This window comes from Cyprinus carpio, chromosome A2, assembly GCF_018340385.1.
Source record: "Cyprinus carpio isolate SPL01 chromosome A2, ASM1834038v1, whole genome shotgun sequence".
In the NCBI taxonomy this organism is placed as follows: Eukaryota; Metazoa; Chordata; class Actinopteri; order Cypriniformes; family Cyprinidae; genus Cyprinus; species Cyprinus carpio.
In genome coordinates, this window is record NC_056573.1 from 10,909,293 (window position 1) to 10,928,231 (window position 18,939).

The 18,939-nt window shown below is 36.9% G+C and overlaps 1 protein-coding gene across 1 annotated transcript; it reads right to left on the bottom strand.

Moving 5' to 3' along the window:
* Nucleotides 1-552: 552 nt before the first annotated feature.
* On the bottom strand, nt 553-18,538 carry LOC109079298 (serine/threonine-protein kinase N2-like). The gene is made up of 22 exons (XM_042772449.1): nt 18,132-18,538; nt 15,675-15,966; nt 12,225-12,379; nt 10,694-10,823; nt 10,461-10,606; nt 8,901-9,129; nt 8,459-8,641; nt 8,243-8,352; nt 7,962-8,105; nt 7,652-7,727; nt 5,414-5,573; nt 5,188-5,305; nt 4,803-4,939; nt 4,636-4,720; nt 3,529-3,620; nt 3,268-3,444; nt 3,112-3,174; nt 2,947-3,023; nt 2,729-2,871; nt 1,991-2,098; nt 1,831-1,911; nt 553-1,719 (listed from the first exon to the last, which is right to left on the bottom strand). Exons 1-22 carry the CDS (start codon nt 18,150-18,152, stop codon nt 1,516-1,518), a joined length of 2,931 nt encoding a protein of 976 aa, XP_042628383.1. The 5' UTR covers nt 18,153-18,538; the 3' UTR covers nt 553-1,515.
* Nucleotides 18,539-18,939: the final 401 nt, after the last annotated feature.

The window sequence follows — 18,939 nt, forward strand, 5'->3', positions numbered from 1 at the left end:
ACCATTGTCAAGTCAAGCTTCACAACTGTACCTTTGAAGCTTTTCTTCTGCATCATGCACAGATGTATGAGTAGTAGTAGTGGGTAGAAAACCTTTGTACATTCCTTTGTTTTCCAACAATTTATATAAAACATGGATATTTTAGTCAAAAATTAGTGATTCCAGCTTGATAGTGTTTATGTAGTGTAGTCTTTATAATACACAAGACCTTAAACTGGCATCTACCCCTCTACTTGAATTGCTTATTACACATAAAGCTTCAGGCCTAGTTTTGAACATCTAGACCAGTTATTAGTATATTAATTTTGATATTTGGTGTCTAGCATAGATTCCAGTCTGTCATGTCTCATGACCACATATGGAAAAACATGAAATGGAGGAAGTTCAGTAGGGAACAACTAGGTAATGAGGTAATGTGATTGCCTGTCACACATACACACTACTGTTCAAAAGTTCGAGGTTGGTAAAATTTTCTCACCAAGGCTGCATTTATTTGAACAAAAATACAGTAAAACACTGCAATATTATTAACATTTTAAATTACTGTTTACTACTTGAATATATTTTAAATTGTAACTTATTTCTGTGATGTCAAAGCTGAATTTTCAGCACTTTATTTAAAAAATAAATAAATGTAAAAAAAATCCTACTGACCCCAAACTTTTGACCTGTAGCGTAAATCCACTGACAGCTTAAGTCTGGTAACAAAAACAAAACAAAACATGATCCTATCCTGAAACTTAATAGAAAAATAACTTACTGAATGGAAGTAAATGCATTTTCTATTTTAAAGCACTGACATGTATATGACCAGAGTTGTAACTGGTAGTTCATATTTGCAATTTCGTTGAAACTAGGATCATAATGCATTAATACTGTACTGTAGGGAAGAGTAAAGACTCCATTACATAAAAATGGCTAGACGTTTTGGTAATGGTGGTAAACTATACATTCATTGGATGAGGTACAATGTATCACCGGTCTATGGCTTTAAAACACTTCCACATAATTAACAGCTGACAGACTTTTTAACCAGTCGCACTGGAAATGCTTCAAATACAAAAATATGAAAATCAAGGCTCATCATTCTCATGGTAAGTGATGAAATTCTGTGGGCAAGATGAATGTGGATGTGGCCTATTGACTTCCTCAGCACTAGGGGGTGCAAGTGAAGCACCTGATCACATGGTTCACGTCACGAGCTGCGGTAAGTTGTCAGCACAGTTGAAACCTGAAAATGTTTTCATGATCAGTGCTCAGGCCCTGAAGAAATGGAATAATTATATCGAACCTGAACATGCTGGTAATACAATACTCCATTGTTTTTTTGTTTTTTTTTTAAAGAAAGAAAAGTTTCTTTATCATGTTAATACGGAAAAGGGGATGTGGTAGTCCTAAAATAACACTGACAACAACAAAAAAAGGACATTTGCAAATGATCTGATTCACATTTTCTGTCTTGTGTGTGTGTGTGTGTGTGTGTGTGTGTGGAGAGGGAGGGATGTCAACACATGGCTAACACCAGTCTGCAATATAGTCAAAGTCTGCAAACAGGTCCTGCTCGTCCTGGGTCAAGGGCCGGGGCTCTCTGGGTGGTGTGAGCACCGGCGCCTCTGAGGTAAATTCATCGTCAAAATTACTAACATCACTGGAACTCTGGATTACGGGTACAAATGGTGGCTTTACTTTCTTTGCTAATAGTCCATCCCAGTCAATATTCTGGAAAAAAAAAATCAGGTACAGATAATATTTATATTCGGAGAAAGAGAGAGGGGAAAATACAATGCTTGGGATGACTGGAGATATGTAGCCAGATTGTTTGGAACTCACTCTGAAGAACAGATGTTTCTTCACATCCTCTGCGTCACGTTCACCAGCTCCAAGTCGGCGCTCGGGATTCCTTCTTAATAACTGTGTGCAAAAGAAAAAGATTTTAATACCAAGATTGATATTAGTGTCAACACCTGGTAAAGCTGCTCTTGGTACCAACCCTTCTCATAATGGAGATGGCCTCTGTTGAGAGGAATCTTGGGTAGCGGACTTCGTCATTTACAATGCTGTCAAAAACCTCTTCTTCATCATCACCGGGAAAGGGAGACTTTGGAAACATTAATTCACTTAGTACCAAAAAACAGTTACAGAAATACTGGCACCTTCACATTTAATACATTTGCTTTAATATGAATATGATTATCTTCTTGTCCAGATACACTTAAAAGTTTGAGGTCAAGTAAGATTAATTTTTTTATTCATCCATCTAAATGGACAGTAAAGACATTTACAGTTCATTTCTATCTCAAATAAATGCATCAAATGATCAAATAATCCTGAGAAAAAGTGTATCACGGTTTCCACAAAAATATTAACTGTTTTCAACATTGATAATGATTTATTGGGCAGCAAATCACCGTATTAGACTGATTTCTGAAGGATCATGTGATCATGTGACACTGAAGACTGGAGTAATGCCTGCTGAAAATTCAGCTTTGCCATCACAGGAATAAATTACATTTTCAAATGTATCAAAATAAAAAAAACTTTTATTTTAAACGGCCAAAATATTTGACTTTTTACTGTATTTTTAATTTAAAAAAATTAGCCTTGGTGAGCATAAGAGACTTAAAATAAATAAATAAAATAAAAATAAAAACATACAGACCCCAAACTTTTAAACAGCAGTTTATTTAAAGAGATGATGAAGAATAAAGTGAAGTGGATGAGGTCTGACCTCCCCGACAAGCATCTCAAAGATGAGCACGCCGAGCCCCCACCAGTCCACCGCACGCGTGTAGGACGTTTCAGTTAACACCTCAGGAGCCAGAAATTCTGGAGTGCCACAGAAAGTGCTCGTCCTGTCCTGGTAACCCATTCCTAACACACAAACAGGTAGAACATTTGCCTCTGGTGCTTGTACAGTGGACAACACACCAACAAACATATCCGTACCTTCTTTACAAAGACCAAAATCTGCAATCTTGACGAATCCCTCTGTGTCAAGCAGTAAGTTATCCAACTTCAGATCTCTAGAGAATTCATTTATTAATACTCAAATTAACATAACATGGCAAAATTTCAAGAGTTATGTACAGAGCACCACCATTTTTCTTCTACCTGTATACGATCTCGTGCTCGTGTAAAAACTGTAACCCCAGGACAACACAAGCTGCATAAAACCTGCAACAATCAAGAACAACAGAACCTGCTATTGCAATGCCGATAAAGGCTCGATTACAGTCATCTAAAAAGCATGAGTGTTGTGACACTCACGTGGCCCGCGGCTCTGAAAACACATCGGCATGAATGTGCATCATGAGGTCTCCTCCCGCCGCGTACTCCATCACAAAACACACATGCTCCTTGGTCTGGAAACATGCAAAAAGATTGACGAGGAATGGGTGCCGCACGCTGTTCACTGTCTCAAATATCCTCTTCTCACACATCAAACTGGGAAAACAGAAAATAAGACCGCTAGTAGTTGATAAGTGTTGCTCACAAATGATCATATATAAAACAGAGAAGAAAATGTACCTTTCAACCTCATCACGGGCAACAATATCTCCCTTCTTAAGGGCCTTGATGGCAAACATTTCACCTGTAATACTGTATTCCGCTAATAACACCTGAAAGAAAAGGTTAGGTGACACACATGTAATGACATTTAGATTCTGTGAGTGTTTATGGTCACTATTTTGGGTATTTGTCAAGGTATATGTAGTGCTATATGGCTGTTAGGGCAACTTGTCATACAAGACCACCTTCAAGTCTCTACAATATCTTGCCAAAGAGATATATCATCTCTCCCTCAGATGTAAATATATAGCTTTTTTGCCAGCTGTATGATCTGTCACTGAAAATAAATCTGACAAGTCTGATCACTTACTAAAAAAATTAACAGCAAAAAAGTAGGAATGTCAGATGCTAACAAAATGTTCATGTAATGGACAATAAACCATAAATGATCTATATTAAATAAACATAATATAATTTTTTTTTATACAGGATATATTATATAAAATACATATTACATATAAATTTGTCCAAATTAAATAAAACACTAAAATTCAAAAATAATTTTAAATGCTACAGATACATTAAGGCATGGTTATTTTGAGATTATTTGTAGTTAAATTATTTGTGTTTTCAAAGGTGAATTTTAAATGAGAATAAGATGATGTCAAAGGTTGTCTTAACGTAAACAGAAAGAAAATGTTCAGCACAAAAACAACCATAATAAATATCAGTAACATTTTACAATAAGGTTCCATTTGTTAATATTAGTTAACTAAATTAGTTACCATAAACTAACAATGAAAAATCCTTCTAAAGCATTTATTAATCATAGTTAATGTTAAACTACTACATTACTAAAATCCAAAGTTGTAGCTGTTAATATTATTTAATGGACACACGCAACCATGAACTAACAATGAACAGTTGTATTTTTATTAACTAACATTAACAAAGATCAATAAATGATGTAACACATGTGTTGTTCATGGTTTTTATTGTATTAGCTAATATGAACTAATGGGACCTTATTGTAAAGTGTTACCTAAATATCCAATAATAAATAATTGCCTTAGCTAAAAGGGTGGGTGGGGGGGAAGGAAACTGTAACCATAAATAGCCTCATACCTTTCCAAAATGTCCACGGCCTAACACTGCAACACATTTAAAGTCTTTAAGACTGAAATGAAACTGTTCTTCCTCTTCTTCATCCCTACAACAACAGAAGTCATTTAGTAGTCAAGTTGTGTAAATTTGCTAGTACAAGAATAACATAAAAACTATAAATGGTTCACCTTATTTCTGTGTTGTTTTGGACAGTTATGAGCTGTAACGCTGATGGCTGAGTCTCATGTTCCTCTGTTTTTTCAAGGTCAGACTGAACAATGATGCTATTCCTGTCATTTCGGTAGTCAAATGAGGTCAAAGTGTCCTGCAGAAGAAAAAAAAAAGCCTTTCAGCTGCCGCTGTTTATACAAGATGACACTGGATAACGGTTATCTTTATGTTAATAAAGGTAACGGCGAAGGCATTTCCTTTTCCTTTCAAGTGCAAGGGGGCAGATGAGAGACTAAACATGAATTACATGTTTAAAGAAGTCTTTAACTGTGCTTTCAAGGAAACAGAAGACATCAGTGCAGATGCCTGGGCAGCTTATCTCATTATAGTGTGCGATGTTACCCGTTTTTGCTCTTTGTTGGGGATCTTGTCCTCAGGCAGGACTTCTCTTATACTAACAGGAGAGAAATGCTTTGGTGTAGCATCTTTGTCAAAGTCCAGTTTTGTCACTATTGGGTCACTAGAGAGGGCAGACAAACACCAACAGACATGTGAAAGCACTGCCTTGACAAAAAATGACTAGTTTAACAAAGTAATGTGTTCATTGTATTGTATGTTCATACTGTACCTCCTCAGAGCAGGGGTTCCTGGGTGACTGCTGTGTAGCGTCTCAGCTGCCAGCACTGCCACTTGAGGACTAAATGAGTTATTGGGAGAGGGAATGGCCCTCCTTGCCAGCCGGCCCCAGGTACCGATGCTCATCTGAGGGGCCCGCAGGAAAGGTTTCCCTGCAGACATGGGAGACGAGAAGAAACACATTTATCAGACCCCTATAAATCTCCTTACTTAGAGATCAGGGTAATATAAACAAGAAGCTACAATGACAATAACAAACTAAACCAAATGGTGTTTCATAAAGGAAAGCTTTCAGAAGGTGCAGGTGCAGGTTTGGGACTGAAGCCCAGGTTTGTTGACAGGTGGGAATAAATCACGGTTTTGCTTTATTACAAGCAGTATGCCTGTATTATGAAAAGGGATTTTATTTATAATTGGCCCATACATAGTTGGAAATCTTTCGCCTTTTTGTGACGGTTTTAATATTTAATTATAAAAACTGCTCTTAAAAATCAACATTTTCTATTTGAAATAAACAGTTTGAATTTCTATGTAAACATACTGTAGCTTTCTCCCCAGCTTGCTATGAAATTTAAGATTTTGTGACATCACAAAAAAATACATTTTAAAAAATAAACAGTCTTCCCAGTATTAGACAGAAACGCAAACCTGTAGCTATGTTTATGAAAGAATACTAGTTATCTAGTAAACTTAATAAAACAGCATACACTACCGTTCAAAAGTTTGGGATCAGTAAGATTTAATATTAATACTTTAATTCAGCAATGATGCATTAAATAGATCAAAAGTGACAGTAAAGATATTTATAATGTTAAAAAGATTTCTAAATCAAATAAATGCTGTTATTTTGAGTATTCTATTTGTAGGTTTCCACTGAATGAAGCCCTAGCTTGACACTTTGTCCACTCCCTTCGTCAGAATCCACATCAATAAATCCACAGAACCACGACAAAAGAATAACGTATCCGTTTACTCAGTTAGCATCAAAAAACATCAGCACAGGAATATTACATAAAATAACAATGATTAATTACCGACAAAAGAAAAAGAGAGAGGGAGAAAAGAAGGTCAAAAAACTGTGTGGCTCCACTTCATGCTTGCCTGACCGTTCCACAAAGAAGCCATCTTTTTTTTTTTTTTTTTTTTTTTTTCGTCAGAGTCTCCCAAGCAATTAAAGGTACATGCAATTAAAGATAAAAAATTACAGTCCTCTATTTCCAAAGTATATCCAATGTCATATGCACTCTAAATTATCCATACACATTTTAGAAAATGACACAATTAACTCCTTCCATTACTGTAAATATTTGCATAAACCTGTAAATACTGTAAAAGCAATTTCCTCCACAAAAATGAATCATGTAAATTACTATTTAACGCATAAATTAAAATTATGTATCAGCTAACTGCATTTAGGCTCCTACACTATTCATCAAAAAATCATTTAGTTTTACATTATTAAATATTACGGTTTCCACATAAATATAAAGCAGCACAAAAGTTTTCAAATGTGATAATAATAATAATAACTGATTTCATGTGATTTCTGAAGGATCATGTGACACTGAAGACTGGAGTCACAGCTAATGAAAATTCAGCTTTGCATCACAGGAATAAATTACATTTTAAAATATATTACAATACAATGTTTTAATTGTAATGTATTTTAAGTTAATCAATATTTATATTTCACAGTATTTTCAGTTTTTGATCAAACAAATACTGTGGTGAGCATAAGAGACTTTTTTTCTGGGAAAAAAAACAAACAAACTTTTGAAACCCAGTTATTATCATCTTGTAAGAAAGAAGTTATTTTGCATATTTAACCAAATTCTGTGTATGTTTTAACTTTTGGAAATCCAGTCAAATAATAAAGAAAATTGTGACTGATATTACTTTAGGTTCATCCCTCACACTGGAAATAAAACATTGAGTGTATTGCACTGTGGGATACAGTAAGCAGCACATTAAAGCTCTGTTGCATACTACTCTTTTTGGCAAATGCAGCAGGTCATCTGGTTATTCTATACATACAGACAATCTGCATACTGCACACACTACGTGCAATTTTGGTGTTCAAATACAAACCTTGAATTTGCACCACCAAAAAAAAGTCTACAGGTCTAGCAAATGGTTCTACAAAGCTATTTTTGAACAGTTGTTTTGTTCAAGAAACCCTAATATGACCATTTTAAAGTCATAATTTTAAACATAAAGAAATTACCCTCACCTTGTTGCTTTGAGAAGATCTTTTTCTGCCTTTGGAGTTTGGTTCTTCGCTCAATGACTGGATTAAAAAAGGTAACCTGTAACAAAAATAGATTTCAGATCAAGCTCTGAAAACTAATCAAATTCCACTTCAGATCTACTAGGCTCAGTTTCTTTAGAAAAGCAAAGGTGGGAAAACCTGCCCGGGGGTTTCAGGGCCCACGAAGCGTGAGGAATTCCTCTTTGATTTTCTCACAGAGCTCCGGGCGGCTTATCAGAGGCCTCTTTGTGAGAAAATTATTGATCGCTGAGAGACAATATCGTAAAGGTACCTCTGCAAACAGAGTCCCTTGTGGCTCAAGGTAAAGGCACATTCCGTGCCGCTGGTTGTCCAGGAAGTCCTCCAGTCGCAGGAATTTCACCGCACAAAGGGACCGCCAATCTCTCCAGTACACCGAGATCTCCAGCTCACGAGACTGTGGTAAACAAACATTTGCCAAAGCATACAGAAACAAGACAACAGAAGCGTTATGAATGTTTTATGTGTAACTTAACATCAGTATGTGTAAATAACATTTTATGTGTAAACAAACGTCATGTACAGTGAGTTTACCCGGTCTAGCTCTAATGTAAACTTCTGGTCCCATGACTGATTACTGACAGGTTTCCAACTGGTCTGACCAACGACAGTGTTGTCAAGCTTCAGGACAGCACTTATCTCATCTGGAGACAAACAAACAGAGACACATACACATATTAAGCTCCTTGACCGGTCTAACGAAAGGCTTGTGAAAAGCCACTTGAATATAAGCACTAAGAACTACTCAACTGGACAAGTCATCATTTTTGGAGAGATTCCGAACGCTGGTTCCTCTGCGGCTCCCACGGCTCATGAAAGAGGAGCGTGTTTCACTGGGACTCCAACCGGGCAGTGGCACCGACGTGGCTTTAGACCGGCCAGGAACACTGTCTAACAGGTCCTGACATCCCATGAGACGAACCTCTAATCTGCCTGTTTTAGTCAATAACAATCACTATTAAAATATGCTGCCATTTAAAAGTTTGGGGTCAGTATGATTTTTTAATGTTTTTGAAAGAAGCCTCTTATGCTCACATAGCCTGTATTTATTTGAAAAATACAGTAATATAATTTAATGTGTTCTTGCTTAATGTTAATTTCTATTTTAAATCTTACTAACCCCAGTTTACAGCTTCATATAACACTTAAATAACATATTGAGGTAAATCTGAAGGTAATACGTGCTGGTCACCTGTGAGCGCAGCTGGTTTGGTGCTGTACTGGTTTTTAACAGTGCTGTTGTGGTTCTGTGTGGATATGAAGCTCTGACGGGGACTGAGGGCCGGAGAGGACATGAGCGATAACTCCTCCATGATCAGACTGCTCTTGGGGTGGTTCTTCGGAAGCTCATTGAGTCTCTGCTCCAGTGAATACTTCAACAAATCCAGCTTCTGACTGGACTCATTAAATCTGGCTTGGGCCTGGATTTCACAGAATTACAGCAGATTAATTAATGGCAGATTCATAGATATAAACCTAAAGGTGCGGTCACATTTACTGTTGCTCGTCAAATTTTTGTGGGCGAAATCCAGTCTTAGCAACAGAAATCCGCACAACTGGGAGTTTCAGAGCACAGATTTTGATTATACTCAAGCTGATCATGCAAATTCGCTGCATTGATGAACAGAAAGCTGCTTGGTTTGAAAGTAACTTCTATATAAGTTGTGCTTCATACATCACTACACTACTTATAATAGACTATGGACCTTTTCTGCAAGCAAATATTTGCTGAAATTTCGGTAATGTGGCCGCACCTTCACCTTGTAGATGATAAACTGAAACAGAATAGTTCACCAATAATGACCTTTGTCATTATTAACCCCTCAGCATTCTTGTAATATTTGCCTATGTATTTGGCATACCCAAAGTAAATTGCATGCTGTTTTTGAACCATTTGGAACATATGCATGGTTTTGTGAAAACGTGACACTCTGAGGTTTGTTCCTTAACAGAACAAACCTCAAGATCATTGTAAGTCTAACTAGTATTAAGTAATAGAACTTTATACAGACTAAGAAAAAAACAAAAAACATTTTTTTTTTTTTTTTTGTAATCAGACACCTGCAGATGACTATAGCTGGGAGCTACTAGAACACAATGGGATCACAGCATGAAGCTTTGTTGGCGGTCTGACAAAGACAATGATTGTACCTGCTGTGTTGATTGTATCCTAAAATGCATCATTCGAATCACAAGAATCTCAGCTTTCAAACGATATAAGACATGTTTAGCTTTTTTTTTTTTTTTTTGAGTCGTAAAGAAGTTAAGCCTTAAAAACATGCAGTGTTTTGTGGATGGTAACTTATCCACATGTTGTTCCAAAACCTGTATGCTATTTTTTATTTTTACATGGAATTAAAACAAAGACTTTTCATGCAGCTCTTTGCACACAGCAATGTTCCATTCGGTTGTTGAGCCTGATATGTTAAATGTTTGCTATAAATATAAAGTGCTCATAAATGACTGTTGAGATAATATTCTCAAATGAAATGGAGTAGAGGCTTGGACCCAGAAACTTAATAAATTAAACAATTAATAAATAATCAATGAAAAATTATATATATATTACTTTATTTTATTCTTTTCTATGTCAAGCTCGTACACTGCTGGTGGTCTTTCAGGCCACCTTGTTTTCCATGACTGCAAGGGCCAAAAGGTGAAAGCTATGGACATGTTTAAACTTAAAAATAGTGCTAAAGGTCAACAAGGTCAGTTCAGAAGGTGAAGATGACAATGATACAGTTGAAAATACCTCTGAGTGAGCCCTCTTCTCAGCCAGTTTACCAGAGCCCAACAGCTTCATGACATTCTTGGCCCCCTCGGCCACAGCGTACTCTATCCGTGTGTGATGGCAGAGTTCCTCCACCCGCAGGTCCAGTGGACTGATGATGGGTTTGGCTGCACCACAACACCACAAATATATTTTAGTTTTGTGTTTGTTGAACTGTGAATGCTAACGCTGGCGGAACTATGTTTGAGTGTTACCAATGACATCATTGTCGTCGAAGCTGAGCTCGCTGGTTTGGCTGGCTTTGAGGATCTGCATTCGGATGAACTCGATCTTGGTTTTGCTGTCTTGGAGCATCTGCTGTGCTGTTTCAAGCAGTTTTCTGTCCTGCAAGGTCAACAACAGTGTCATAAAAGTCAAGTCATGCAAAAACAAATACAGATTTTATGTGGTGACAGGAAATTCTCTTACTGCTAAATTCATTAGCCTTTTAATTTTTTTTTTTTTATGTTAAATTAATTAATTTATGTAATATTTTAACACTGGTAGCACTTTTGTGCAAGCTGCTCATAAGCCAGGGACTGTTACCGTGCTGAGAGTGTGTGAGAAGGAAAGGTTTTCATTTACAAGTCATTTCCTGGTTGACATCAGCCCTTGCTAATTTCCCATAGGGCTGCACTGTGTGTGTGTGTGTGTGTGTGTGTGTAGCCAGAGGGGATAAGCTCATCACCAGTGCCACTCCTATGGCCAAACCTCTCAGGGAAGTTGCAGTAGCTGTACTCACAGAAGTAAAGCAGTAGTTCTGGGACCTGTGTTCTATCCAAGTGAATTTAGGCATATTCTATGTCTGTATACACATACACTATTATTTAAAAGTTTGCTGTCAGTAAGATTTTTTTAAGGATGTGAATACTTTCTTTCAGCAAGGATGCAATAAATTGATTAAAAGTGATAGTAAAGTTATTTATAATATTCCAAAAGATTTCTATTTTGATACTGTTCATTCATTTGCTTTGCCATCACAGGAATAAATGACATTTTAAAATCTAGTGAAATGGAAAAAAAAAAAGTTAATTTAAATTACAATATTATTTTACAATATTACTGTTTTTATTATATTTTTAATCAAATAAGTACAGCCTCCAAACTTTTGACTGGTAGTGTATGCAGATTCTGGGCCAAGATTGTTATATGTTGTTCTCTCATGTGCTTCGTAAACAACAGAATACTGGATTCTACATCACTGGTTAAAAGAAAGAAAGAAAAAAAAAAGCCTTAAAGGGATACTCCACCGCAAAATGAAAATTTTGTCATTAATCACTTCCCCCCATGTCGTTTCAAACCCGTAAAGGCTTAATTTATCTTCAGAACACAATTTTAAGATATTTTGGATGAAAACCGGGAGGCTTGTAAATTTGCCAAAATGGCGCTACGCTGATGTGGAGAGGAATTGAATATAGTTGTTGTTTTTGTTTTCTTCGTGTACAAAAAGTATTCTCGTCGCTTCATAACGTTACTGTTGAATCACTGATGGCAGATGGAGTATTCTGACGATGCTTTTCATACTTTCCTGGATCTTGACAGTGTTACTTATTGGCAGTCTATGGGACAGTCTCAAGCCTACCGGTTTTCATCCAAAATATCTTAAATTGTGTTCCAAAGACAAACGAAGCTTTTACAGGTTTGGAACGTCATGGGGGTAAGTGATTAATGACAAAATTTTCATTCTGTGGTGGAGTAACCCTTTAAGTAAAAATAGTCATTAAATAAAACCAAATGGTACATTACCTTTGAGGAGCCATTTGAATACATCTGGATCATGTTCTCAGCCCCCTGTTTCACCTTTAATTCAATGTCATTCTGTTTTTTCAGGGCTGCTAGTCTGCTGCTGATAGTGCATGTTCGTGCTTCACTTTTAGGGCTGTTCAGCGTAAGAGGGCACTCTGGGAAAGAAATGGCAGAAAGTTAGTAGGATCTAAAGAGATCCCAAGGACAGACTTCCTGGAACAATCTAGGGTTAAGAGGATAGTTCTCCCAAAAACGAAAAGTCTGTCTCATTTATTTATCCTCATGTCATTCGAATCTGTATGACTTAAAAGAAGATATGTTGAGAAATGTCTAAGTGTTTCTTATCAATACAAAGTCAATGGACTCCAATGCTGTTTGGTTGAAAGCTCATAACTATTTAACTACTTCACAACACCAGCACCAGAAAGGACCAACTGAATAATGATAATTTATTTGGGTCAGAAGAGAGAGTTGAGTAGTCTGAGAGCAACAGAAATTAAGTTGTTGCAGTGTTCTGTAGCCACTTCCAGATTTTTGGCTAAACCATACAAATCAGGAAGGATGTTGCAACAAGAGTACCTGACTCTTTGTTTGACCTTTGAGTAACATTAAGAGTCAAGATTAGAAGCTGCACTAATGCAAGTAAAAATATTCATGCTTTGGAATCATTTGAAAACTTTTTTTGTGGTTGTGGTTTTGGTGCAGCAACATTCAGAAAGCTGGCCACATGGTGCGAGCACTCTTATGAGGGTGACTGGTTAATTCTGTACGTTTTGCAGTTTTCCTGGAATGTTTAGGGGTTGCTTTGATGAAGAACTATGAAAACTGAAATTATTTCAATGAAGCACATCAGTACTTATCATGTCCAGACAAGTAAAAACTCCCCCACCTCGACACATAAATGAAACCTGTTAGACTTCTGCTAATAACAAACAAAAACATCAGCTCTCACAAAGTCACTTTATGTGAAAGCAGAGCTGGGTAATATAGAAAAATATGCTGTCATGCTTTGGTAGCATCTTTGATTTAAACTTCAACAGCAATAATGGCAATACAGTTGGTAAGGTCAATTCTTTTAGGTGAACCACTTTTCTGTTAAATCAGCTTGGTCCCATGTAAGAAAAGGCGAAATAAATTGAAAAATAAAACACATTAATCAATATTGCTATTGGTGCATAAAAAAGAAAGAACTGCATTTGGTAAAGCCTTTTTTTTAAACTACATTTTTACTGTGTTTTAACATTGGCAGCAATGGCAGGTTGTTAAAAATCACCAAACCTCTGACTGAAGAAAAAAAATTATTGGGTCAGTTTTTTAAAATAAATTATTTTTGATTCATGTATTAAATTGATCGGAAGTGATAGTGAAGACAATGTTACAAAGAATACTCAAAAATCCTTGTCTCCATAAAATTTTAAGCAGCATAACCATTTTTAAAAATTATAACAAGAAGAAATGTTTTTTGAGCTCCACATCAACATAGTAGAATGATTTCTGAAGGATCAAGTATCATTGAAGACTTGAGTAATAATGGCTTCCGAAAATTCAGCTTTACACAGGAATAAATTACACTTATATAATATAATATTAAAATAGAAAGCAGTTATTTTGAATTGTAATAATATTTCACAATATTACTGTTTTGTTTCTTATTAAATAAATGCTTGGAGACAATGGAGAGACTTCTTTCAAAACATTTAAAGCAGCAGTTTATATATTTTATATCATCAAATGCCTGAAAATATTGAGATTTTGAATTTTTAATCTCGATTATTGTTTATATCAACTAGCCATATATGTGGCTCTATATATACGCGTTACAGTCAGCCTCAAACAATATGCACCATCAATGAGATTCAAATAACACCAAACTCAAATTATAAAATATCTCCAAAAAATGTGTTGATTTTTAGACAACACAGACAGAGTATAAACACCTCTCTACGTGACGATTTAGCCTACTCAAAACCTCCAGTAGGATGTTGAGGTTCAGAGCGGAACCGAGGAGATCGTCTGTGATAAATAAATCTTCACAAAGCACCTTAGTGTGGAAGCACATGGTAATGAGGAACAATCGTCTTTTGTTAAGCACCTGGAGACTCCTGAGTCACATCATTATGCAAGGCATAAATACAGATGCCTCTTATTATAAACAGAGTCCGCAGGGTAAGGAATAACGCACCCACACAGCAGGTATTACTAACCTATTACAGACTTTGAGACTTCAGAGATGCTTATAATTTGATCAAAGCCCTATACCACACTGGACTATTTATTTTGTACTTATTTGCCGTACACAAAAGCAAATAGATGTGTCTGTGCAATGGATTGAGGTATGATAAAGCAAATTCAGAAGCTTGACCCGGGTATACCACACTGGACTAACTATTTATTTTTCCACCGTCCTGACTCCCAACAAGTGCTGAGCAACTATGACATCACCAGCGAGGCACTGGCACTGGAGCGCTGTTGTCTTCCTGTGGCATCTGCTGATTTCTGCTTAGCAGACACAGACTGAGGAGGTCAACACAGAGGTGTGACACGCGGCGACATTCCTCTTGCACTGAGTCACCAAACAAAAGCCCTTTCTCATCAGATAAGGTTTCCATGCCAGGCTACATCTTGTCCCGTATAAGGATGTGGTTAGTAGGGTGAAAGATCTGATCATGCTTCTGGCAGATATGCTCACAACTAAACATTGTAGTCTAGAGGAGGTTGCTCTGTAACTATTCAGTTTAGATGACCTGCTACCGCTTACTGTCTGGACTCACATATCTCACATTTAAAGACTATTTATGTTCCAAACAATCAAAAAGTGATTTGTGGACACTGTGGAGAAGCACGTCATATAAAAATAGTAGGGCTCAACTTTGAGAATGACCCACTGGAAACTGTGAAAATGACTTGTAAAGTTTTGTCAGGATCAGTAAGAATGGGTGAAATGTTTAACATTAAATAAAAAATCCTGTTTCTGTCCATTAAAAAAATATTCTTTTTATTCAAAGAAGAAGCTAAAATATATGGAGCCCTGCAAGACGTAGTGCTTTGATAATGAGAAAACTGTACTGGACTTTTACAGTTTGAGGTTTGCAAGACGTAGTGCTTTCATAATGAGAAAACTGTACTGGATGTATATAACCGAGAAAGCTGTATTGGATTTTTTGTTTTTATTTATCAAAGAGTTAAATATTGTGAAATATTAATAACCATCTTAAATGACTGCTTACTATTTGAATATATTATAAAATTCAAAAGAACAGCTTTAGTTTTGTTACATTATAAATATATTTATTGCCACTTCATGCATCCTTCTTGAATAAAAGTATAAGTTTCTTTAAAAAATATATCTTCATCCTGACCTCAAAGTTTTGAATGGTTGTGTGTGTGTGTATAAATACAGATGGCTATATTTATACACATAAAGTTTACTGCTGAAAGCTTTGCTCATACCTAAGAGAAGATCCTCTGGATCCTTCACCACAATATGAGCGTTGAGCTCCTGCAGCTCTTGATGAAGCTCCTCTAACTTCTTGTTGGACTTCTTGAGCATATTATCAACATATGCCAGTCTCTTTTTTTCCGTGGTGACCTTTCTAAGGTTCTCCACCCCCTCTTTGATCTTCAGCTCTTTGCGGATCTCCCTCTTGATCTGCTCCTTGATTTCGTCTAGCTTCTGCTGCACCATGGTATCAGACAGGTCAAGGTTGTGCCCCAGGCCCAGCTGGTCCGAAACCATGTGAGCCTGTACAAAATAAACATTTTACAGTAATCACAAAACATATTACCATATTCTGATGTCAATATTCTTCACCTTTTATATAAAATTTCTTTAGAAAATTTTTTTTCCAAGTAAACACCTGAAGGAAATTCCCTCTTAAGGCATAATTGTCTCCTGCAGGAACATGAGTCATGATATATTGCATTCACATCTCCCAGTGCACCCTGCACACTAACCACTAAGCATGAACGAAAACACACAGAGGTACACATACACATAAAGAAACACAGTATCACTGACATCAGCAGGGAGGATAACTGGTCTGAGTGGGTGAGCCAAATCCTGCTTAGCCCAGCTCTTCATGAGCTCACTGACAACATGTAAGAGAACTGACACGGCTCCTCTAATCTTCCTCCAGGGGAAAGTGCAGCCATAAATAAAGCTTAAAAACAAAGGGCTGAAAAACATTCAGCAGAATGTGCTCATTCAGGTCTAAAAGAGGGAGGAAGTGAGGTTCAACAACCATCCACAGTTAAAAGGTAAAATACATCTGATTCCATAATGGTCGCTATCCTTAATTCAAAATATAAAGCTGAACTGGAGTAAATGTTCTGAAATTTTAGCTTTGGTGACCCTCTTGTTTATATCCTTCACCCATGACTTCTCACTGTCTGCAGAAAGAAATAAAAGAAATAAAAAATAACTGGTATGTATGTTTTGACACTGTGCTTGCATGTACAGCACTGACCCATGGGTCAACTGAAGGTCATGGAAAAGCAACTGTCCTACATTTTAGGTAATGAGAGGAAAAAGCCAGTTGCACCTTATCTCTTCCTCACTTGTGCTGCTACGCTCAGGACACACACAAGATCAATATTAAACCAGCACAGCCTGCGGGACAATGTGTTTTGCTCATTAATACTCAAACTGATGAGGGTTAAAATCTCCCTTCATATGCCTGAAAGAGTCCCGAAGAGCACTTTAACCAAGAATTGTGTCTCCAGACCTCCCACTCACCGCATAAAACCAAATTATGCAGCAGTGTCTCTTCCACTTTCTATAATACTCTTGGACTTATCAGTTATGGGGAGAAATACTGACAAAACATGTTTCAGTAAAAACAGTGTAATTTCCAGTTACAAAAACGGAGAAAAACACAACAGATTCCTGGTTGTAATTTGAATGCGCTGGCAAAATGACATCTAACAGCTAGAGCATTTTTTTTGCACACCAGACAACTGACTTTACAAATACTCAGAAACGTTGTGATCATGTCTGTTTGTGAACAACATTAAAAGTGACCAGGTTTGGACTCAAACAACTATTGTAGTACGAAAGAAAGGCTATCTAGAAGTCCCTTTTCACAATAATGCACTTTAATAAAGTCGAGTTATAATAGCTGACAGCTCATTGCAGTTACTGAATTACATCTTGATGTTTAAGGCATCTCAAAGGCAGGTAAACAGTACAAAAATAATGATTTTACCGGAATAGTTTATATATAGTTTAGTTTGTAATTCATATTAACTAACAAAACACTCCAGTTATTAAAGGACAAGTTTAGACTGTAAACACCTTCAGATTATCTTGATAACTACTTTCAAAGAGTTATAAACAAGACTGAAGCAAAAAGACAAGCCCCAACCAAATAACTACAAAATCATTTGTAGAAAAATGCCAGCATAAACCAACAGAACAGAACTTCACTCTAAACTTCCCACATCTCACTGTATGGATAATGTGGTCATATGGTAGAGGCACTGGACTTAGATAACTACTGTCCATTAACTTCATTTAAATCTGTTTTCGTTTCTTCAACTAGTTTTGCTGTCTATGTAGGCAGCTCACTAGGTTTTGAGACACAGCCAGTGTGTACAATCCATCACAACTCCGTGTTTCCAAAGGCAACATGCAATAAAATCTACATAACATTTTATCTGGGGACGCTACTATGACTGTACGAGAACAACACAACCTCTAAACTTCTGTCATAAGTGTTTTTCGGATCCCATTCCCCGTGTTCCCGTGTCATGAGCTCTTCGGCAGAGGGAGCAGCTCGTCCCGAAGGAAGAAAAAGTAGTGGTTTGAAAGTGCGCGAGAGAGCTGCGCATATGGCGCATACTAGGTTTTTAAAGCATACTTTAAGATTCTTTACATCTATACAGTATGAAATAAAAAACTTTTCCTACCTGCATGGGATCGGCGGCCATCTTGGTTGTGAACTCTTTTTTTGAATCAAACTCTGGGGAAGGGGAGGTGAGTCACTCCCAAAAAAAAGCCTGTTATGTTTCCGTCTCAAGCAAAAATCGCTTTATTTGGGGTACGATCCATAGCATTGCCGGGATACGGAGGGGGTCCCATTGTTGAGCTGTCGCCTGTCGGTTTGTTGTAAACGCAAGGGTTTAGACCCGGGCTCGGAGCGGAGATCCGCGCTTTTGGGGTGAACGCAGAGCGGAACAAGGGGAGGCGGGTGACAGAACGACCCAAGTGCAAGTTTCTGTTCCCGCACCCAGTTCAGCCACGGCCAGTCCACCCTCGATCATGTGATCAATAACAGCTTCACAAACACACAGGCAAAACTGATTCTACAGCAGCAGGACCACGAATTCTGTTTGGACTTACTTTAGAAGTACTTTATTCTGTTAAAACAAAAGTTTTTGTACTGCGATTAGCAGAATTATATTGCATTGGGGCTTATTTTACAGCAGTAGCACTGTAATGATTTATGATGTACGGACTTCATATGTAGAAGTTTCTGCAGAAGAAAAATTATTTCTGTCCCGATGTAGTTTATTTGCAGTAACACATTCTATATTTTTATAGGGAATCACAACTTCTTTTGTTGTGAACTATTAAAGGATATAACTTTAACTAGTATAGGAGGAAAGAACTCTTGTACAGTAGTTCTTAACTTGGCCTCAGTCACAGGATGACTTAAAAATCGTTTTAATTGTATTAAAATAATGTCGATTAAAATGCTAACATTTAAAAAGAATC